Raw genomic sequence first — 25324 nt, forward strand, 5'->3', positions numbered from 1 at the left:
CACCTTTGCCCTCTCGCTTTCTCCATCCAAGATCATTAAACAAATGGGCAGGATGGAAGGGAGCCCTAGATTTCCCCATGTCATGCACTGTGGCGGGTTGATGAAGCCTTGTAGCGCGAGGTCTACATCTGACAGAAAGATAATGATACCCACAGCATCTATTGTGCTTTCCTCAGCAGCACGTTCTGTCTCCCAGGCTCATTTCAGGCTTCATTTAATTAGGTGTCTGCTCAAGCCAGGGCTTTTAAAAGCTTTCGAGATGCCACCCATGGCTGTAGGAGCTTTCTGCTACTGTAGTAATTGGGTTACTGTGGGTTACAGTGTGGCATCCATCAAGGGTACAGGGAGCTTCTCTGGTGCTGGTAACCCATTCACTGCCATTGCTCACGTGGGCTGAACCACATTTTACTAGTTTGTACAATGTGTAGGGGATAAGATCTATCATATCCAAAACTGTAACAAAGACCGTTCTGAAAGCCAAAGAGGAGGGAACTGGAAATAATTGGTGTGGGCGCACATGATAAATAAATGTCCTGCAAGATGGAAGCTTCTGTTGGCAGAAGAAGAAGCTGCTGTAAACAATTTAATGAGGAATTTTATATTAGCGCATTTTGTGGTTTACTGGTTATTACTTGTCCAAAATATGAAGCCAAAATGGATCCAGTGCTGAATAATAGATCCCATACTTGACACTCTCGTTTTAATTGTATTTGCGGGTAATGTAATGTGTATGTAGACAGTATTAATAGTATGTTGCTGTGTTGTTGGGTAGTGTCATACCGTATGTGGTTGTGTGTTTGGTGACTTTGTGTTGGGCAGTGTTATATGTTGTTCAGTTGGGTGGTACCATATGTATGTGTGATGGGTGGTTTTATATGTAGTTGTCTTGATAGTATTAGTACATTGTTGTGCTGAGTAGTGTTTTATGTAGTTGTGTTGGCACTTCTCTTTATATTGCTAATTTTATGTAGCCTTGTTAAGTAGTGTTATACATTGTTGCCGGCAGTAGTGTAAGATGTAATTGTCTTGATAGTATTAAAGGGCTTGTCCAATTGATAAAAAAAATGTAAGCATGGTGTAAAATAATACAGATCCCCCACTGCTCTTCCCCTAAGGCCTCATTCACACGACCGTGGTGTGTTTTGCGTTCCGCAAATCGCGGATCCGCCAAACACGGATGGCGTCCATGCGCGTTCCACAATTTGCGGAACGGCATGGACAGCCTTCAATATAAATGCCTATTCTTGTCCGCAAAGCGCGGACAAGAATAGGACATGTTATATTTTTTTAGCGGGGCCACGGAACGGAGCAATGGATCTTTTGCGGCCCGACTGAAGTGAATGGGTCCGTATCCGAGCCGCCAAAACGGCGGCTCGGATGCTGACCCAAACAACGGCCGTGTGCATGAGGACTTAGGGAGGATCGTTAAGGCGAGTATGACCTTTTTTCTCTTATTTCACACTATTTTAAAAACACTTTAGCCAATCCACAAATTATAACAGTCATAGGTATATGTTTTTAGGTAACAGTATATCTTCCAACGTTGGGTTGTGTCAAATGTACTTGTGTTGGGTAATATATGTACCTGTGCTTGGTACTACTATATGTTCCTGGATGGTGTCATATGTACATGTGTTGGGTAGTATTATATGTTCACATGTAGGGTAATATTCAGGGGTGGACCGGGAAATTAAAGACCTCAGGATAGATCATCAGTATCTTATCTGTGGGAGTCCGACACCCTGGACCCCGCCGATCTGCTGTTTTGAGAAGGCATCGGCGCTCTCTCTTTGCTTCTCCTAGGCCAGTGACGACACGTTCATTGGTTACGTGGCCTAGGTGCAGCTCAGCCTCTTTCAAACAATGGGGCTGAGCGCGATACCAAGCACAGCCGCTATACAATGTACGGCGCTATGCCTGATAAGCTGCGAGAAGGCAGCGGTGTTCACAGAAGCGCCAGTGCCTTCTCAAACAGTTGATTGGTGGGGATCCAGGGTGTCGGACCCCCACGATCAGATACTGATGACCTACTTAGAGGATAGGACATCAGTTATAAAATCCTGGAAAAGCCTTTTAAAGTGGTCCTGGAAAAAAATGTAAAAGAGGCCCCATGCTGTAGTCGGGTGCAAATTGCCAAATGGCGAGGACAACACAAGTAGATGGGACCAGCAATACCGTAGTGCAACACAAAATTCCACCCCAGCAGAACCAAACACCACAGTGCAGTATAAAATACTGCAGTATTCAACTCTATCAAAGTCTTGAGGATGGCAATACAGCTGAATTCAGGAGGCCACCTACGGCTGCCGGTCAAGAGCATAAGTACCTGATGCTCCTAGCATTAATCACTATTGAGACCATGAGATCGTTATGTATCTAGCTGGCAGCCATGAGGAGCATTGGCCCACTGGGAAATTTCCCTGTAGTGTCTATGGCCAGTCCGCTCCTGGTAATATTAGTTAGTATGTTCCTATGTTGGGTAGTGTCATATGTATGTATTTTTAGACAGCATTATATGTTTATATGTTGGAAAGTGTTCCACGTACATGTTTTTGGGCCTCATTATGGCATGTTCACATTTTTGCTGCAAGCTTGGTCCGTTTGGGACCTCCATTGCAGATTCCGTCAAAAAGACACAACAAAAGGGTTCTGAATGCAGGACTTTTTTGGCTGGTAAAAAAGCAGGATCGCAAATGGAAAATGAACAGACCCCCTTATAGTCAATGTAGTCTGTTCAGCTCCGTTCTTTTCAGTTATGTGAACCCAGCCTTATAGGCTCCTATGTTGGGTAGTGTTTATGTACTTGATGATATGTCCTCTTGTCCTAGTTTATTACATGCTTTGTATCCCACTTGTGTAAAGTCCTTCTACGTTTATTTCCCCATGTGTATGTGACCTATAGAAAGCCCATTAAAGTCTCTTTTATTTCTCCTGTCCATGCAGACGCGGCTGTCATGCCGTCCAGCTCACAAATGACACTTCTGTCTTGTCTCTCGTTGTTCTGCCACTACATAGATCAAACACCTTGTCTCTGCACACTCAGCCTTGTTCTGCTGCTGAGACGTCTTCCAGTGGTGTGGAAAACCTTGCAGCGCCATTACCCCCGCTTCCAGCCTAGCACTCTATTCATTTGGTGGCACAGCAGGGCTTACGCTCACTTTGTCAATTTAAAAAAAAATATATATGACAAGAATGGAATTTGTAAGGACAAAATGGTTCTGAAATTTTATTATGACTCTGACAGCAGTCTTTGATGCTTAATATTTGTCACCGTTTTTCAGAGCAGAAGTCAAGTTGTGGCAGCGACAGCCAGATTGTGCAGATTACACCCATCCTTTATTTGTGACACATGAAAAAGTTATGGGTTCCATATAATAGGAAGTTCATAGTTGAATACCTGCTTGCTTTAAATCCATTTAATGCTGACATAATAATTGTATGCTAAGTACCTACCACATACTATTTCCAGGCATTCCTATCGCGACATCTGATGGACCACACTGCATTATCCTCCTACACAAGACTGGACAGTCCACCGGCTCATCACCCATAGATGGCAGCTAAGTACCCCACGGACATAGAGTGATGAACAAAAGTATTTGAACACCCTGTGATTTTGTAAGTTCTCCCACTTAGAAATCATGGAGGGGTCTGAAATTCACATTGTAGGTGCATTCCCACTCCGAGAGACAGAATAAAAAGTAAAAAAAATCAGGAAATCACATTGTATGATTTTTAAAGAATTTATTTGTCTTGCACTGCTGAACATTGCTTTGTTTGCAATTACAGAGGTCAAACGTTTCCTGTAGTTCTTGACCAGGTTTTCACACACTGCGACAGTGATTTTGGCCCACTCCTCCACACAGATCTCCTCTAGATCTGTCAGGTTTTGGGACTGTCGCCGCTGAGCAACACAGAGTTTCAGCTCCCTCCAAAGATGTTCTATTGGATTTAGGTCTAGAGACTGGCTAGGCCACTCCAGAACCCTGGCTGTGTGCTTTGGGTTGTTGTCATGTTGGAAGACCCAGCCATGACCCATCTTAAATGCTGTGACTGAGGGAAGGAGGTTGTTGCTCAAAATCTCACAATAAATGGCCCCATTCATCCTCTCCTTAATACAGTGCAGTCGTCCTGTGCCCTTCACAGAAAAGCACCCCCAAAGCATGATCTTACCACCCCCATGCTTCACAGTAGGGATGCAACTCATCCTTCTTTTTCCTCCAAACAAGACGAGCGAAGTTTAGACCAAAAAGTTCTACTTTGGTCTCATCTGACCACATGACTTTCTCCCATGCCTCCTCTGGATCATCCAGATGTTCATTGGCAAACTTCAGATGGGCCTGGACATGTGATGAATTGAGCAGGGGAACCTTCCGTGCAATGCATGATTTGAAACCATGACGGCGTAGTGTTCTACTGACAGTGACCTTTGAAACTGTGGTCCCAGCTCTCTTCATGTCATTGACCAGCTCCTCCCTTGTAGTTCTGGGCTGATTCCTCACCTTTCTTATTATCAGTGATACCCCACGAGGTGAGATCTTGCATGGAGCCCCAGTCCGAGGGAGACTGACAGTCTTCTTTAGCCTCTTCCATTTTCTAACAATTGCTCCAACAATTGATCTATTTTCACCAAGCTGCTTGGCAATTGCCCCGTAGCCCTTTCCAGCCTTGTGGAGGTCCACAATTTTGTCTCTGGTGTCTTTTGACAGCTCTTTGGTCTTGCCCATGGTAGTATTGGCGTCTGACTGACTGTGGGGTATACAGGGGTCTTTAAAGAGCTCAGACAGGTGCTACTAAGTTAGATTAATGAGTGGAGTAGAGGTGGACTTTTTAAAGGCACAGTAACAGGTCTTTGAGAGACAGAATTCTTACAGTTTCACAGGTGTTTAGATGTTCAGCAGTGCAAGACAAATAAATTCTTAAAAAAATCATACAATGTGATTTCCCGATTTTGTTTATTTTTTATTCTGTCTCTCAGAGTGGAATGCACCTACAATGTGAATTTCAGACCCCTCCATGATTTCTAAGTGGGAGAACTTGCAAAACCGCAGGGTTTTCAAATACTTCTGTTCCTCACTGTATCTTAAGACAAGGCCAGTAATTACTACAGAAAAGGAACAGCATGAGAGAAGGTCCTGGCTCCAAACGTTACTTTCTCTAAGACTTAATAGCCAAAGTGACTTTGCATGAGACAGCTTGTTTCCAGCCACGAGAAGCTATCGCTGAGAGGATTAGTAAAGCTGCAGATACACTGGCCTCTTCTGCCCTCAAAAACCAGCCTCTGGAGTTAATATCATGTCTCCGAGAACATGTATAGAGGGACCTGTAAACATAAACTAGAATTCCTCACCTCCTCTGCAGGTCTGCCTTTCACATGAACCCTGCTAACCTTCTCCATCTGAAGAAATATGTGCTGGATTTTCCAGTATTAACCTCCATAAGACAAGTTAAGATATTAGTGGGGAACTGGGTGAACTAAGGCCTCCATTGCAATGCTTTATTGGAAAAGAAGAACAGGTTGGGCCAGAGGAGATAAGACTGTAGCTAAGCAGTGTAGTCTTAGGCTGGGTTCACACGGGCGTTGCGGGTGACATGCGGGAAAAGATGTGGGTGCGTTGCTGGAAAATGCACGATTTTTCCCCGCGAGTGCAAAGCGTTTTAATGCGTTTTGCACACGTGTGAGAAAAAACGGCATGTTTGGTACCCAAACCCGAACTTTGTAGATTTTATTATTTTCCCTTATGACATGGTTATAAGGGAAAATAATAGCATCCTTAATACAGAATGCTTACTAAAATGTCCAGGGGGGTTAAAAATAATAAACAAATGTAACTCCCCCCCATCCACTTGGTCGCGTAGCTGATCTCCTCTTCTTTCTTCTTGACCAGGGTAAAGAACATTTGATGACGTCACTGAGCTCATCACATGGTCCATCACATGATCCATCACCATAGTGACGTCACCATACGTAATTTTCCTCCTGGGCATCAAAGAAGAAGACAGAAGAGAAGTCAAGCTGAGCGAACAAGTGGATGAGGTGAGTTAAATTATTTATTTATTTTTTAACCCCTCCAGCCCTATTGTACTATGCATTCTGTATTAAGAATGCTATTATTTTCCCTTATAACCATGTTATAAGGGAAAATAATAATGATCGGGTCCCCATGTGTTGTGTAGTTTTATATGTACATGTGTTGTGTGGTGTTATATGTAGATGTGTTGTGTAGTGTTATACATGTATGTAGATGTACTGTGTAGTGTTATATGTAGATGTGTTATATGTAGAGATGTGTTGTGTTATATGTAGATGTGTTGTGTAGTTTTAAACATTGTGGGGGTTTTAACTCCGTCACTGTGCACACATACACGCATGTCAGTTCAGTCTTCACCACAGGCAGTGTTTATTTCAGCACACAAAGGTAAACATGTCCAAGTTTTAGCTGTAAGCTTTCTTCAGCCCACAAACATTGCATAACATAAAGTCTCACATTCTGTGTTCAGTCCAAATCAGGTAACAACAATATGGTCTCACCACTCTCTGGGGTCTTTCAGAAACCAAGTCCTCCCTCTTAGCTTGTTCAGCTTTACTTAGCCTGTGCACACTTGATCTCCTCAGCTGAGATTCCCACACCCTTTTTAACCACACAGTAGGAAAACCCTGGATGGAGTACGGGAGGGACCTGTCCCACCCAAGCTCTCTGGTCACTCCTAAAACCCGGACCCAAAATCCACTTTAACGAAAACCTCCCAGCAACCTAATGTTACTGGTATACTTATTTCCGGGAATTATATCACTGAGGCATACATTCTCAGTGAGACGTACTGACCATCCACGATTCTCCCCTCTAGGTTACTACAACATGTATGTAGATGTACTGTGTGGTGTAAGGCTACTTTCACACTAGCGTTCGGAGCGGGTCCGTCTGATGTTTCATCAGACGGATCCGCTCCGATAATGCAGACGTTTGCATCCGTTCAGAACGGATCCGTCTGCATTATAACTTAGAAAAATTTCTAAGTGTGAAAGTAGCCTGAGCGGATCCGTTCAGACTTTACATTGAAAGTCAATGGGGGCGGATCCGCTTGAAGATTGAGCCATATGGTGTCATCTTCAAGCGGATCCGTCCCCATTGACTTCCATTATAAGTCTAGACGGATCCGCTCGCCTCCGCACGGCCAGGCGGACACCCGAACGCTGCAAGCAGCGTTCAGGTGTCCGCTCACTGAGCGGAGCGGAGGCTGAGCGCTGGCAGGCGGATGCATTCTGAGCGGATCTGCCACCACTGAGAATGCATTGGGGCCGGACGGCTGCGTTCAGGGCCGCTCGTGAGCTCCTTCAAACGGAGCTCACGAGCGGACACCCGAACGCAGGTGTGAAAGTAGCCTTATATGTAGATGTGTTGTGTAGTGTTATATGTAGATGTGTTATGTGGTGTTATATGTAGATGTGTTGTGTAGTGTTATATGTAGATGTGTTATGTAGTATTATATGTAGATGTACTGTGTAGTGTTATATGTAGATGTGTTATGTGGTGTTATATGTAGATGTGTTGTGTAGTATTATATGTAGATGTACTGTGTAGTGTTATATGTAGATGTGTTATGTGGTGTTATATGTAGATGTGTTGTGTAGTGTTATATGTAGATGTGTTGGGCAATGTTAGATATGTGTTTCATATTATTTTATTTTCCTGTGTCAGGTGGTATTAATATTTTGAGCAGTGTGTGGTTTGGGTAACATAGATCCATTTCCTTTTAGTTAAAGGGATTTTCCGAAATTTTTATACTCATGACCTATCTTCAGGATAGGTCATCAGTATCTGATGGGTGGGGGTCCAACACCCGGGAACCCCGCCGATCAGCTGTTTGAGATGGCACCTGTGCTCGCAGTAGCGCCGCAGCCTTCTTGCTGCCCTTCCTAGGCCAGTGACATCATGTTCACGTAGCCTAGGCAGCTCAACCCCATTTAAGTCAACGGGGCTGAGTGCAATATTACTCACAGGAGTGCCGGTGCCTTCTCAAAACAGCTGATTGGTGGGGGTCCCGGGTGTCGGACCCCCGCGATCAGATACTGAGGATAGGTCATCAGTATAAAAACCTTTTACGAGGTGATGGGGTAATGGGGTCACAGAAACTAGTAGTGTCGGTGCTGTAATGAGTGGGCATGTCAGGTATTAATAGTTGCCACACTGCTTTGGTATGTTACATTGTATAATAGGATCCTGGTGTCACTATAACAGTATAGAACGTCCACGGTCCAGCGGGATGGCAGGGTGATCGGGAGACCTTATCTCTCGGCACTGTGTGACTACCCGGCGGCTGATGGGTATGCTCCAGTACACGCACATCAACTGTAATCTTTATCACTTCTCTTTGTGGAGTGGCGTGGGTGTCATCCGAGCGCTGAAAATACTGTCCCTTCCAAAACATTGGTGTGACGCTCGGCATAATCGGTTCAAACTCTGCTCATCCAATTGAGGGAAAACCACACGCAGTAGTTGTTTTTAAAAAAAATTGTTTTCCCTTTTAAATACACAGAACTGTGGGCGGCAGCTTCGGAAATGCTTATTAATATTTCGATTTATTCAAGTCATTTCAATTTGCATCAAGTCCACACCATCTAATAAAATAAAATGCAAATAAACGCAGGATTTCTTCGGGAGAAAATGCGGCTGTAGATAATAGGATTATAATTTGTCTACATTGCATTCTCTCTACTTTTTATTATTTTTTGTTGCTGTGCAAATGTGAAAAGCAGCAAGACTACAGGATTACACTGAACCAATAATACCTTATTTTGTACAGCGGTTATCAGCACACACAATGTAACAGTGCGGGGCGGGGGAGGGGGAGCCTTTTGGACAGGTGATTGCTAAGAAAAAAAATACATTGTACATAGTTCATATGAAAAATATAAAGAGATGTGAACTAAACTACTAAACTCTACTGTGTGTCTGTATAATCAAATTTTCTAGAGGATGGTTGAAGGGAGTCTGTCAGCAGTTTTAACTATGCTAAACTGCTGAGAGCACTAAGTAGGGGCCAGGGAGAGCAGGAGAAAAATGCCTTTTGTGGAGCATTTACCATCAGGAGCAGTGTGAATATGCCAGGTTCTGCTCCTGCAAGTGCCCTGGAGGTGAAGTGCTCTCTGCTTTGGGCTGTTTTAGGCCCCTCTGCTCTGTTATGAGACACAGCTGTAGCATCCAACCAGGAGGCCTCTACAGCTATCAGAGAGTAGAGAGGCTGTGAAGAAGTCAATGCTCTGTCTCCAGTGCACTTGCAGGATCAGAATCTAGCAGAATAAAAGCTCATATTCACACTACTCCTGACGATAAAAGCTCAGCAAAAGGTATGTTGGTACTTCTCTTCCCAGCTCCTACCTAGTGTCAACAATTTAGCCTGATCAAAACTGCTGACAGATTCCCTTTAAAGTAGTTGTTCGGGAATACATAATTTATAACAGGTGCCAGCAGCCTGCCTTCCATACTGAAAAGATCATACTTATCTGTTCCCTGCCGGTCCGGTCCTTTGAGCTGTCTCCATCTTTCAATCTGGGATTTATTTAATTTCCTTACTCTCAGGCATGGGCTTGGCCACCTGAACCTCTTCAGCCAACTGTTCTTGTGGACACATCACTGCTGAAGCCAGCGGTTGGCTGTGGAGGATCAAGTAACCATGTCCATACGAGGAGGAAGAAAACAAACTCCAGACTGGAAGATGGAGATGAGCAAGCCAGCGTGGAAGACCGGAGTAGTGGAGAGCAGGTAAGTATTAGGGATCGACCGATTATCTGTTTGGCCGATATTATCGGCCGATATTGAGGATTTTGAACGTTATCGGTATCGGCATCTATTTTGCCGATATACCGATAACGTATGGGGAACACAGATCGCGCTGCTCTCAGCGCTCTCTGTGTTCCCTCCGCAGCACAGGGGAGAAGGAAGCAGTGTCTCCTCCCCCTGTGCTGCTGCTGCCGCCAATGAGGGGATAGAACATAAGAGGAGGGGAGGGGCTGTGGCCGCTGTGCCACCAATGAAGATAAGCCTCTCATTCATTCATATACAGGAGGCGGGAGCTGGCTGCAGAATCACATAGCCGGCTCCCGACCTCTATGACCAATAGCTGCGGTCCGCGGTAGTTAACTCCTCAGGTGCCGCGGATCGCAGCTACCGCTGATAGAGGTCGGGAGCCGGCTATGTGATTCTGCAGCCAGCTCCCGCCTCCTGTATATGAATGATCGAGAGACTTATCTTCATTGGTGGCGCAGTGCGCCCCCCCAAGCCCCCCAGTATTAATCATTGGTGGCGCAGTGCGCCCCCCACCCCCATCCCAATCCCGGCCAATAGTAAAAACATTGGTGGCGCAGTGCGCCCCCCCCCCCCCCCCACCCAGTATTAATCATTGGTGGCAGTGGCCACAGGATCCCCTCTCCCCTGCTCCTCCGATCGGAGCCCCAGCTGTGTAAGCCTGGGGCTCCGATCGGTTACCATGGCAGCCAGGACGCTATTGAAGCCCTGGCTGCCATGTTCAGCTCCATGCTGCTGTGTGCACTATGCACAGAGCAGCAGGGACAGTGTGATATCCTATTCACCCTGATAGAGATCTATCAGGGTGAATAGGACAAAGGTTCTAGTCCCTAAGGGGGTTAAAAGTTAGTAAAAAAAAAAACACAAAAATATTAAGTATAAATGAAAAAGATTTATAAAAAAAAAATACACATTAACAATAAACAAAAAAAATACACATTAACAATAAACATATTAATTTTCAGCAGATTTGTGTAGGAATTTTTTTTTTTCTCAAAAATGAAAATTCCCAGAATATCGGTATAAATTATCGGCTATCGGCCTGAAAGTTCACAAATTATCAGTATCGGTATCGGCCCTAAAAAATCAATATCGGTCGATCCCTAGTAAGTATGATCCTTTCAGTGGGGGAAGCAGGCTGCCGGCACCTGTTATAAATTATGTATTCCCGAGCACACCCCTTAAGGTGTCTAAATTGTTGGAAATTAAATATTTTATAAATATAACAGTAAAGTAAAATAAGTAAACAAGAAATCACAATGTACTCAAAGTTCTCTGGATGCAACCTGCATTGTAAAGAATTCATTCTGGTTGTCATGGTTATGTCCATGGTCCTGAATCTCCACTGCAATTCTTTTTCTGTCTCTGACCTGGACTACTGTAACATCCTCCTCTACCACTCTCGCACCCCTCCAACCTATCCTGCCTAGTTAACCCACCTCTCCCGTTTCTCCTCTGCCAATCGTTTGACTGGCTCCCCATTGCCCTGACAATTTAGTTCAAAATACTAACTACTACATATAAGGCCGTCCACAGCCTGTCCCCTCTATATATCTCTGACCTGCTTTCTAGACACATCTCCACACGTAATCTCCGAATCTTACAGGACCTCCTCCTCTGTTCCCCTCTCATCTGTTCTTCACACATTCATCTACAAGATGTCTCACGTGCGTCTCCCCAACTATGTAACTCACTTAGGCTCTCCCCCAACATCCAAACCTTCAAAAGTAACCTGAAAACCCACCTCTTCAGGAAAGTCTACCACCTGCAGTAAGCATGCTGCCACCACATAGCCAGAACCACTGTGTCCTTCCCCTTGTAGATTGTAAGCTCTCAAGACCAGGGTCCTCTCAACCTTTTGTACCAGTCTCTTGATAGTTTCATGCTTATTGTATTATGTATGTGTTAGGCTGGGTTCACATCACATTTTTGACATCAGTTTATTGTATACATTGGGAAAAATGAAGATACAACAGCGTAACAAACCATGCTTTTCCATCCTGCAGAGTCCGGTTAAAAAAAAAGTATACGTTAATATACGGTATACAATTTTTTATTAAACGGAACTCTATTATGACAGATGTCACTTTCTGGCATCGGTAAGACGCATCTATTTAACGTATACGTTTTTGTGTATCTTAAACGAATGGAAAAAACTTGATGTGAACTCAGCCTAAGGGTACTTTCACACTTTCGTTGCTGGATTCAGTTCACACAGTTCCGTCGCTATGCAAACAGAAACCATTTGTAGACGGATCCGGATGCGGATCCGTCTCACAAATGCATTGCAATACCGGATCCGTCTCTCCGGTGTCATCCGGAAAAACGGATCCGGTATTTATTTTTTCCACAGATTTAAAGGTCTGCGCATGCGCAGACCGGAAGACCGGATCCGTCAATGCAGCAATTTTAATGCCAGATCCGGCACTAATACATTCAAATGGAAAAAAAAATGCTGGCATTCCGGCAAGTGTTTAGGATTTTTGGCTGGAGAGAAAAATGCAGCATGCTGCGGTTTTTGCTCCGTCCAAATACCGTAAAAGGACTGAACTGAAGACATCCTGAGCCGATTGCTCTCCATTCAGAATGCATTAGGATAAAACCGGTATTGAGCCCCTAGGAAAGAACTCAATACCGGAAAACTTTGACGCAAGTGTGAAAGTACCCTAACCCCTGTACACCGCCAAGGAATTAATGGCACTTTTAAATAACTAATACTAATATACGCATGCTAGACATAATAATATATACTTTTTAGAAAAAGATATCTATAATTTGCAATTATAGATGGAGCGAAAACACATTTGCATGTATACATGGCTCTGGACATGGCCATGCCTGCTAACAGTGGTCAGGAATGGTCTTAGACCTTGATCCTCGGGGAAGGGACTAACAAGACATTTAGCTATTCGACTACTCACAATGCTGGGGATGCCAATATATTCAGACCATTATGTAGTCTCTTAAAGAGGTTCTCCAGGGGTACGACACAACTCAGGACTAAATGTGCACTCATTTTGCAATATCCGCGGCAGCAGCCACCAGACCAGTCCTAACAGATACCATCAAATTATAGAAAGTGTTGTTATGTCAATCCCACAGAGCCCATTTTATCCTCCCCTTTTTATCTAGTATCGCATGCGGCTACAAATCCTAGGCACTAATTCCAGGCCATAAACTGCGGCGATGCTTTACTTGCTGAATTTCCCCACGGGTTCTTTCATGGTTGGTCTTAATGCAGGTCCATAATGAGTCACATCATTCCCTACGCGCACCTCCACATTTTACTCCTATTAAAAGCCACAGCCATTTGCCCAAGAGGAACGTGAAGAAATGTGGGGGGGGGGGGGGGGGGGGGAATGATACTTTCCTCTGATCTTTACAGAAAACATGACAATTGGTCCCGGAGAAATACAATGCTATCTGTAATCTTTCATTCTCTTCAATTGACTGTCAGGAGACCACCTTCCTAACAGCAGCTTGCTGCTGAATTTGCAGACCTGTCAAGTACCTCTCATTGTGAGATGACTTTTTATCATCCTCGGTCTACCGAGAGCTCACACTTCTCCCAGGTTTTTCTATTAAAATGTCTTTATTTGGAGAATAAACAGCACAAAATCAAAGCCTCATGCGCGCTCTACTTGGGCGCAGTCATTTCTAATCTTCTGGAATTATGATGGTTGACTGTGAAGTCAGAGTCGGCCTGACCCAACTTTCCTGCTTATGTGAAAGACTCATGAATGTGTAATCATTTTTCGCTGCCTTCTCTCTCATCCTCGGTGAAAAATGTACAAAACAGATATGGAAATGTGCCTGGAATAATATGGATAAGCGTTGAGTTGGGGGAGTTGGGTGGGTCACTAACCCAACAGCCAGTCATGAGCAAAGAGATTCAGAGGTGTAGCTACAAGCTGCTGGACTCCTGAACCAGGGCTCCTGCATATGTGGCACTAATGTCCTCTTATGCTCCTTTCAGCTCCTCCCGTAACTGCTGCAGCCCCTGTGACTACGCCACTGCAGCTAATAATCTTTGCGGCAAATGTTCCTCTTGCCCTCCTCATGCTCAGAAATGGTCACAATGGTTGCAATGCTATTCGTTATTGCTAAGGTGGCCAACACAAAGCACGGTAGGAAGTATGCCTACAACTAAGGAAGGAAGAACTACTGTATACGTGTAAATCAAGATTTTTATCTTTCACTCTTCTTACCAAAATACCAACCACCTAAAATACATATAGGTAAAGTGGATGTAGAGTAGAAGAGCTTGATGGGCACACAAAATTCCAACTGTAAATGCTGTAAAATTCTTAAGGGTGCCCATAAACACCTTCAATAGCTGCGGGTCAAGTGCTTGTTTGTCTGACACCTCTTCCTCCAGACTCCCATATATATATATATATATATATATATATATATATATTTATTTATTTATGCTCAGGTTGGCTGAACATGCCTGTGGTTTCACGAGAGGAGAAAGCCACTTCCAGGCACCTCTAGCAGAACAAAAGGATCGGGTGATGAATTTCAACTTACCCGATACTCTGTTGTGGGAGAGTCGGGAGGCTCCATAGCCATTACTTTGTAAGCTGACAACAGTCTAATGTGTACAGGGTTTATAATGTAGAGGCAGACCATGATCATCTCAGCCTGGAGTCCTTCAGTCTACATAGCATGTGATACAGACACATAGGACAGGTATATGGTCTACATAGCATGTGATACAGACACAGAGGACAGGTATATGGTCTACATAGCATGTGATACAGACACAGAGGACAGGTATATGGTCTACATAGCATGTGATACAGACACAGAGGACAGGGATATGGTCTACATAGCATGTGATACAGAGGACAGGTATATGGTCTACATAGCATGTGATACCGACACAGAGGACAGGTATATGGTCTACATAGCATGTGATACAGAGGACAGGTATATGGTCTACATAGCATGTGATACAGACACAGAGGACAGGTATATGGTCTACATAGCATGTGATACAGAGGACAGGTATATGGTCTACATAGCATGTGATACCGACACAGAGGACAGGTATATGGTCTACATAGCATGTGATACAGAGGACAGGTATATGGTGTGGTCACTGGTGGCATGGACATGGCCTGCTGACACAGCCTTTAATACATGGACGTAAATGGGGAACTGCATGCATCAGTATGACAAGACATTGGCTGGACCCCAGAAGAACCTCATGTGTGCTCCTTAACATACAACCACCTTATCTCTGAAGCTGCAGCCTGGTACCTGTCCACATCCCGCAGTCGTCTACAGTAGCTGCAGGTTGATGGCTGAATCTCAGATGCAGACACTGCTGCCATCAGGAGGTTCTTACGTGCAAATAAAGAGCTGGCTGAATATCCTGCCGGGTGCAGCCCTGCGATAGCAATCAGTGTTTTCACGCCCTCCTGACATATACACAGGGTCTCATTCATGGGGTCATCCAAGCCCCTGTCTGCAAACATCAGGACCTTCCACAGGAATGTAAGTGCTTGTGACTAATCAGAGCTGTTACCATCACAGGGACATTGGGAAAACTACTGTACGTGACCTGATCATCAGTAATCTACCACTGGCATTGCCTAGCATGTAGCAGAGCTGAATTTGTTCTCTCTGGGACTTCTTGCAGGAAGAAAAATGCTATGCACGATCCACCAGAATTTGTAGCAGCTCTTCATTCTGGTCCCCTCCACGTGCTTTAGTAGGGGTTATGTAAACCCGTGGACTAGGATTACTTGCAGTCCTATGCAATTAAGGTTGGGGCTACACAGTGTCACACAACAGCAAGTTGCAGAAAAGTCAGACGACTAAAGCCATGTGAGCGACTTGTCTATTTCAGAACTGTGATTTGGTCGCGATCCGTGACGGCAGAGTCGCGTGCAACCTGAGATTTTTGTGACTGCTGCAGTCACGTATTGCATCACAACAAGTACGCCACCGCAGTCTTCAGCCAAATACACTACAGATTCAAACAGCAGACTGGGTCGGCTCTGCTACATCTGCACCTTCTTTCAGCATAATCACACACACAGTGGTTCCATATTTGCACCTTTGTCATTCTCATTTTCCCGACCGATAAAATAAATCGCTGTGATGTTATCTCTCCCTTGACACAACATGACGCTTCTCTCTGCAGCAGGTAGATCGTCTCTATTACAAGGAGGTGATCAGTGTCGGGCCGGCTGGCCCCGTCTATACAAACAGTCACATCACGTGAGCCGCCAAGCCGAGCCGCTCTCTTCTCAAGCTGACATCCTGAGATGAGTTCAGGAATTGAACAGACGTTGTGTACGTTTTAATTATCCCATAACAAGACTAATGCACCGCCGCCATGTCTCCCGAAGCAGAAATCAGGCGATGATCAAACTGGTGGACCGCGCTCAGGACACCATGGGAGGGGGGTGTGGAGTGGAGATTCTGGGAACCTCATTTATATCCTGGCCGCCTGCTCGGGGCACATCCCTGTGCACAGGCCCGTGCACCCTCCCCATTAGGCCTCATGCACATGGCTGTATCCGTTTTGCAGTCCGCAAATCGTGGATCGACAAAATACGGATACGGTCTGTGTGTACCGCCAGCATTTGTTTTGCAGAACTATTGACTTTAATGGATCCGTGGTCTGCATTTTGCGGATATATCTATATTCTTTTTGCGAACTGACATACTGATGCAGAAAGCACACGGACGATCCATGTGCTTCGCGGCACCCGTATCTCTGCTCCGAAAAAAGATAGAACAGGTCCTATACTTGCCTGCACAATGCGGACCACAGACCTATTGAAGTCAATGGGTCGTAAAAAAAAAAAAATGCGGATGCAACACGGACAGTATCCGAATATGGCGGTTCATGTAAAATACATACGGTCGTGTGCATGGGGCTTACGGTGGTGTCTATAAGTCCTGCAGCGGGCTATGAGCATAGTCTGACCCTGGACTGTGATGAGGGGGAGCCTGCCAACACTTCAGCCGCGGTGCAATAAGTAAGCACTCCAAGCCATATAATAGAGCGTGCCATTTAACAACGAGCGACTGCAATGACAGTGTTAATATTGATGAACCGGCTTAATGTGCGCCATCCATTATTAATACAGATATTCAATATTGAGAGAGAGCATTGGTGACAGTTCACACTTCCCAGCCAGAGGGCTATTTTTTTTCGGATCCTCCGGTGTTATATCTCTGTGGCACTCAGGCCCTGCCACGGTCTCTTTTCAGATCCCGTCCGTCTCTTGCTGGGCCGTGTCCTCCCTGCATCTTCCGAGCTGCCTTTTTACCTTTTCCCCCCTTACCTGCGTCTCTTGAAGCTGCTGGGTCTGCGGCTCCTGTCCCCGTCCCTCCTTTTCATCGCTGCTCTCTCCTCATTGCCCGTTCCTCTTATTTGATCTGATGCCTCGTTTTATCTCTCTTTCTGTTTCTTGTCTATTTTTGACACATTCTGCCTGCAATCCTCTATAAAGCGGAGGAAAGCTGGATGAAATGGTACGGAAAAAGTCAGATCTGAACCTGGGAATGACAGCATCGATTTTCCTTTCACCGAGGGGCGATATGTGCTTTCTCCGGGGAGACAGGATTGTGGTGTGGTGCGCTGTAATTGGGGCACACACACACAATGTGACAAGAAAAGTAAATCTCATCATCCCCTATTCCTTCCATGTAGTGTCTTCTGTACCAGGGTTATCTCCAAGGTGTCTTCTTCTCTATCGGCATATATAATGTCTGCTCACCATCTACATCACCCGGCTGTAACTTGACTGGGTCCTCTGTCAGTGTCCGCAGAACCGACCGCTCAGTCTAGTATGATTCTCTAACTCAACAGTCCGAATATCGTTCCCATCACTACACACAAGCATGGCGGAGCTCCCACCTATACTGGTGTTATTGTATTACCGCCATCTTACTGCCACTGTCTATACTAAGGCTCTGTTTAAATGTGCATCATGGTATTAATTACCGCAATAATCCAACACACAAATCTAACAGACTGAGTGAAAAGTTATAATCCGATCCCTGTGGTCCCATTGTGGTGCCTGCAATGTGATCCAGTCAATTCTTACTGAACTTGTGACCGAGGCGCCAACATGTGTGAACAGTCTTACCTCCTTGTCCATATTTACTCCTCATATACTGCCACTGTCCATACCTACCCCACTAATATCTATACTTACCCTCATATACTGCCACTGTCCTTACCTACCCCACTAATATCTATACTTACTCTCATATACTGCCACTGTCCGTACTTATCCCACTATCCATATTTACCCCTCATAGTACTAATGTCCATACTTACCCCACTGCCTATACCTGTCCTCATATACTAACACCATCTATACTTACCCTACTGTATATACTTACCCTCATATACTAACACTGTCCATACTTAAAAGGGTTTTCCAACATTTTAATACTGATGACCTATCCTCAGAATAGGTCATCAGTATCTGATCGGTGGGGGTCCGACACCCGGGACAGCTGATGAGCGGGGCTCCTGGGTGTCGGACTCCCACTGATCAGATACTGATGATGTATCCTGAGGATAGGTCATCAGTAAAAAAAAATCTTGGAAAACCCCTTTAACACTCTGCCTATACCTATCCTCATATACTACCACTATCTACACTTACCCCACCGTCTATACTTACCCCACCATCTACACTTACCCCACCGTCTACACTTACCCTCCCATACTGCCACTATCTACACTTACCCCACTGTCTATACTTACCCTCCCATACTGCCACTATCTACACTTACCCCACCGTCTATACTTACCCTCCCATACTGCCACTATCTACACTTACCCCACCGTCTATACTTACCCTCCCATACTGCCACTATCTACACTTACCCCACCGTCTATACTTACCCTCCCATACTGCCACTATCTACACTTACCCCACCGTCTATACTTACCCTCCCATACTGCCACTATCTACACTTACCCCACCGTCTATACTTACCCTCCCATACTGCCACTATCTACACTTACCCCACTGTCTAGTGAAGACTTTGGACTATCCTCTAGTCATTAATGGCTCTGTCTCCCGAGCTCCATGCTGCATCCCAAATTTAACTTGAGAGCATTTTCCCTGGACTAAGTGACCTCTTCAAAGTTCCCCACACATACAGTAGTCTACCCATTTCTTCTTCATCCCTGTATCTCCAGGGGTGCGGAGCGCCAGATTTTGCATTTCCTCCTTATTCAGCAGCCACAATGGAGGTCACTCAGCAGACGGTGAGGTTATTATTAGTTTTTCTTACCCTCATCGACTCCTAAAAGCGCCTGTTTGTACAGCCTGCTAATGCATGGCATTTAAAGCACTGGTCTCAGCGTTCCTGCAGACGGCGTGTTAACCTTCTCACTGATTATTTCTACGGCTTTTTATTCCATTCATGTTTTACAGGCAAAATGCAGCTTTTTCTGCTAATCTCTTTTATGTAATAGATCTGCGCTGAGTGAACGCGCCCCGATGATTGACAGAAACAATGGCCACCGACGATAGAAAGACTCTTTATACCTGACGCTGTTACCGCTCTATATACCATGCGGCAATGACACAGAGCGCGGCCTGAAGGGGGTCATTTACAGTGTGAATAATGGAATAGCAGTATGCTTTTGTCAAGTCAAACATTATTCACATGTATCACAAAGGTTTCAGGGGAAATTAATCTATTAAATTCCATATTTACGGTGAGGATTAACATACCAAAGCAGGCTAACATATTGGGGACTGTACATATCGGGGATACTGTATATATCAGGGATACTGTATATTGGGGATACTGTATATATCAGGCAAACTCCACATATCGGGGATACTGTACGCATCAGGGACACTGTAGTTATGGGGAACACTGTATATACAATGGATATTCCACATAACGGGAATACTGAACATATCACAGGTACTCCACATATCAGGGGTAATGTAAATTTTGGGAATACTGCACATATCAGGGATACTACACTATATTTCGGGGATATTCCACATATTGGGGATACTGTATATATCAGGGATGTTGTAGATATCCGGGATATTGTATATATCAGGAATAATCTACATATAAGGGGATACTGTACATATTCTGGATACTCTGGATATCCAGGATACTGTAACTATCAGGAATACTGTAGATATTAGAGATATTCCACATATCAGAGATACTGTGTATATCAGGGATAATCCATATATCCAGGATACTGTACATATCAGGGATACTGTATACATCAGGGATACTATATATATTGAGGATACTGTACATATTAGGGATACCATATATATCATGGATACTGTATACATTGTGGATACTGTATACATCGGGGATACTGTATATACGGGGATACTGTATACATCGGGGATACTGTACCTATCGGGGATACAGTATATATCGGGGATACTGTATACATCCAGGATACTGTATATATCGTGGATACTGTACATATCAGGGATACTGTATACATCAGGGATACTGTATACATCGGGGATACTGTATACATCGGGGATACCGTATACACCGGGGATACTGTATACATTGGGGATACTGTACATATTGGGGATACTGTATACATCGGGGATACTGTACATATTGGGGATACTGTATACATCGGGGATACTGTATACATCGGGGATACTGTACATATTGGGGATACTGTATACATCGGGGATACTGTACATATTGGGGATACTGTATACATCGGGGATACTGTATACATCGGGAATACTGTATATATCGCGGATACTGTACACTGGTGTATGGGTAGCAGAGAAGCGGCTGATATTAGTGCCACATATGAATGTAAATCTCTCAGCACTGCAGATACGTGATATAAAGTGGCGATCGTGGGGGGAAAGTAGCTTTCTATACCACCTGTCACTCATCCTATTGAAGAGACTAAAATGGCTGATAACAGGGAGTAGTAGATTGTAGGCACCAAGTCTACCATCAACCATTGGAAATGAAGCACAATAGCAAACATAATAACCAGATATCTACTGCTTTATAGGTTTGGAGGTTGTTTAGCAGGAGGAAAACACGACTGCTTCCTTATTTTGGAACAGAGCAGCCATGTTTTTCCAATGCTGAGGAACCACTTTAAAGAGATTGTAACTTTTTACGTAAGTTACGCATTAAGTTAATTAATTTACACAGTCTTTGGGGAAGAAATTCCACCACATGGAGATCTGCAGCCAAGTTATTAGATAAACGCCATGGAAAAAGAATCATTCTCTATGTAGTCTGAGCACCACCAAACTTCTGTCATCCCCGATATTAGGGCAGCTGCCACAGTTCCCATGGCCGGATTTCGGTGCCATCATACAGACTGGCCACCAACAGCTTCCATTCATCTCACTGAGCCATTCCTTCTACTGCATGAAACCCGATTAGACGGAAACATAACGGCAGAATATCGCTAAGTGAATGGAATGGTAAAGCCCCATGTTCAGTTTCTGACTCCTGACTATGGAGACCATGGCATGATATGGAGAGGAGCAGGACCCCGTGCATGGAGCAGATCCACTCCAGCCCTGAGCTGCTCTAATAGCCCGGCAGTATTTCCATTGCTAATGGAGCGAGGCTTCTTCTGAGTAACACATTATACTAATGATACATAAATTGAGATGTGCACATGCAAACAACCTTCTCAGAGACACCAGAAAGACCATTTTAGCATAGGAACGTAGACATTGAGCACCACATATACAAGATCTGACCTGATGTGCTGTAACCCATGGCAACTGAATCTGCCCCTGATTGGTAACTGACGGCTGCGGCGTATCCGTGTTCAATAAATGTCACATATAATGCTTCATTCACCCAAATCCAAGGCGCCAGTGGCCACTGTGGCTGGAATGAATAATAGGTCTATTATAATATATTGCTGGCTTTTAACTAGTCTCCTTTTCAGGAGCTCTGAGGAGCTTCAGAAAATCTCTCTACTACAACCCTCATCATGTATAGTCAGTACGTGTGTTTAACGCTGCAAATAAGTCTACCTTAGCTGAACTTCAGGACTCAGCAAAGACAAAACCAACTGATACCCCAGACCATACAGCGCCGCCACGGTAGCAGGTGTAGAATCTGCCCCCAGGTCCAGTTCATGAAAGATGCCTAGAGATGGGAGAGGAAGGGTTAAAGACTGAAAAAAAAACGGAGCTCGATGCGACGGAGGAGAAAAAGGAACAGAGAGATGCTAGAAGATGGAAGAAAACCCAATAGTCACTTAGACCCTAGGATTTTCTAAAACCTGTAGATGCTGAGAGGGAACCTAACTATATGGGGTTTTTAGGGTTCCCTATGATTACTCATTATGCCCCCAGCACAGAACTCACAGTCCCAGCTAAGCGTTCCTTCACCCAAGGCAAAGGTTCAGATCACTGCCCTAGAGCTGTAGTTAAATACCGTGCCCATGGCATAGTGGCTTATTGGCTTCCCCCTGGCACCCAGCACCTGGGACACCTTCTTCATACCTGCAATGGATTGCATCCATAAACAGGACTGGGCCGATGATACATCTAACCTGGCCTCTCCCCGACTGGAACTGCACGGTCTTTACTGTAAAAGCGCACACTCCATAAATAGACTGACATGGAGGCTTCGGAAGATTGATCAGACAGGGAAGGAGAGCAGAGGAGATAGAGAAACCGCTGCTTCAGATAGAGATGATTGACACTACTAAACATCCGAATGAATACAACAGGCACATTTTAGATGCGATTCCTCCCCCTCCACCTCCTTTCCCCCGGCAGCAGATCCGCGGGCACATTAGGTCTTTCTAGAGATGCATCAGTTATTAATAGGAGCTATGAGATCTTTACATCCGCTCGGGAAACACAGAGCCGACCGTCTGACCTTCGCAGACCATTTGTAAAGGCAGAGAGGGGCCGCGTACGTCGAAGAGCGAGAGCCTGGGAAATGAAGGAATTAGACCGGATCCCTGAATAGGTGCCAGCATCCCGGATGAACTTATTTTATCCTTCCAGGCTGAGGGGTGCGCTGTAAAGTGATTTCAAGCTGCGCTCAAATCCTTTTGTTCTCAAGGGGATGGCAGAGCATCACAAGATAAACGGCGAAGCCACCGAGCCCAAACCCTATACCCTCATCCCTATACAGCAGTGTTTCCCAATCTTATTACCGCAAGGAGAACTCATGGAAAATGTTTCTACTCCTGATGCCATTCCTGAAGCTTTGTGTAGGGCCGGATAAAGCTTCCAGAGTTCATGTTTCTGGCTGAAATCAGTTTGTCTGTGTCAGATCTTGTTACTGGGTTCTGGGACACCGCTGATCCCGACCCAACGCTCCTGAGAACCCTGGTTGGCAAAAATACAGTAAAAGAATGTAATGCTCACAACAGGTTTACATTGAACTTCTTATTTTACTGCCCCCAGAGGTTCCTCATCACTCAAAGTGCCTTCACAGTCCAGGAATTGTGTTTTTCTGGATCTGATGGATCAAAGGAAAGTGAGATGTCACAACCAGTTTAGTTTACTGTATGGAGAACACAACCAGCAACCCAACAGCTCAGTCCTATCTACAGCGGCGGTGGCAGCAGCTCCCCCGTCGCCAGCATTACATTGTATGTGACACGGTATAAAATATACATGCGAAAGTTATAGATCCACAATATTAAATCCCAAATACATTCACAGAGGTGACACCACTGCTTATTCATTCCAGTGTCAATATCGCACTACACTTGATTTCATCTCATCTCTCTTTGACGTTCCTCAAGAAGACGGGTTTAATCTTGCTGCCTTTTTAGTGAGGCACAAAGTAATAGAAGGAGAAGCAGAATCTGACAACAGTTTGATTAAGTTTTGACCAAGCAGCCGCTGAACTTCTCCAGTGCTCCACACATGGACCCTTGACCAGCAAGGAGATGTCTGCATGTTAGCGGGAAGTTGAGATATTCAATAAATCTTAGATTTCATTTCACCTTACTCCATAGCATATCTTCAGGCCTGAATGTCACTGTGCTCAGTGGTATGTCTGGAAGCTGGCATAGGCGGGCATCCAGATATCACATAGAGCTGTGACAGTGAAGCTTACAGTTCCATAAAGCAATGAACGCAGGAGATATGCACATGTCCATGAAGCTCGGTCTGTCTGAAGAAGCTGAGATGGTTAAAGCCTCGTGGGCTGCAAGTGATGAGATCTGTTACACAGAATGGGCAAATAACTAGACACCACTGCTAGATTTTAACGCCAACTGTGAGGTCTCTGCATGACAAGCCATCGTTCCGCCAGAGATGGGCGAGCAGGCTGTGGGAAGCAGGCATAGAGGACATGATTCTCTCTATCCAAACAAGCAGTGTTATTTCACAGGCGGCAGAGCGAGGGCCACTGGTCCTCCTGCCAGCCTAACCAGTCCCTCATAACTAGCAAGAAAGACTCCATTCCTCTGCTCTCAGTACACAGCAGCAGGGCATGGTACCCACCAGAGCTGCATCCTCCCTGGCACCCTGTCCTCCACCTGCCTTCCAAGCACCCATGGAATATCCTCTGGGGGCCACTATATCAGGGTCCTGCTCAGCACCCATCTCCTATCATCATGCTGTCTGGCTAGAGCTTGTGCTTGACCCCATGAACTTACTATGATCAGTATGTCCATGTCCTTCTGCAACCTATGTGTCCACATCCCACTACAAGTGGCTGTAGTAGAACCAGTGCCTGCTGAGAGTTGTCCTACATGACTACTACAACTCATCCTGTCCTGCAGGTCACTTCTATGTTGTCTCCTATATAATATCATAAATCATATTGCTGGCACCTAAGTAATGTCACCTCCAGGTCTCACAGCCCGGGGTCTGATGGAATTCCAACAGGTGACTGTCACCCTAAACTTAGACCTCACCGCAGACACAGCACCAGAGTGACAACTAGGACCAGGGTCCAACCAGACACATCGTGTACAGAACTCCCGGGCTGGACCGAGCTCAGCAGCCTCCAGCCCGGACCGCACAGCAGCCCGCTTCCCGCTCCGCCGAAAGTAAGTGACGCGCGGTGTCTCCTACCTCTGCCGAGCAGCATCCAGGTCAGGAGCAGCAGGTCCAGCCGGAAAGATCTCATCCCCAGCAGCATTATCACCGCGGGCAGACGGAGCAGAGCCCGACGGAACCTCCCCCCGGTTGGGCTCCAAGTCCGTCCCGGTGTCTCGTCCTGCGAGCTCAGATCGCCTCCAGCCGCCTCGGCTTTATAACGAAACACATGCACTGGATGTGCAGCTGCATCCTCTCCCCGACTCTCAGGATTCTCACAGCTCCGCTCCTCCCTCCTCCAGGCAGAGCCCGACATGGGCAGGAGGGGGACTGGCAGAGCCAAGTAATGGGCGCGCAGCGCTGCCAGTCACCCCCTCACCTGCCCCTCTACATCATTCACTCCTCACCTGCCCCTCTACATCATTCACTCCTCACCTGCCCCTCTACATCATTCACTCCTCACCTGCCCCTCTACATCATTCACTCCTCACCTGCCCCTCTACATCATTCACTCCTCAC

At 45.4% G+C, this 25324-nt stretch overlaps 1 protein-coding gene across 2 annotated transcripts in view; it reads right to left on the bottom strand.

Moving 5' to 3' along the window:
* Positions 1-25013, bottom strand: part of KIRREL3 (kirre like nephrin family adhesion molecule 3) — an 886110-nt gene extending 861097 nt beyond the window's left edge. For both annotated transcript variants that reach the window (XM_040431744.1, XM_040431736.1), the window contains exon 1: positions 24842-25013. In XM_040431744.1, coding sequence (XP_040287678.1) covers positions 24842-24908 — 67 coding nt within the window. In that variant the 5' untranslated portion in view covers positions 24909-25013. The remainder of the gene's footprint in view (positions 1-24841) is intronic.
* Between the last annotated feature and the right edge of the window lie 311 nt (positions 25014-25324).

This window comes from Bufo bufo, chromosome 1 (genome assembly GCF_905171765.1).
Source record: "Bufo bufo chromosome 1, aBufBuf1.1, whole genome shotgun sequence".
Classification (NCBI taxonomy): domain Eukaryota; kingdom Metazoa; phylum Chordata; class Amphibia; order Anura; family Bufonidae; genus Bufo; species Bufo bufo.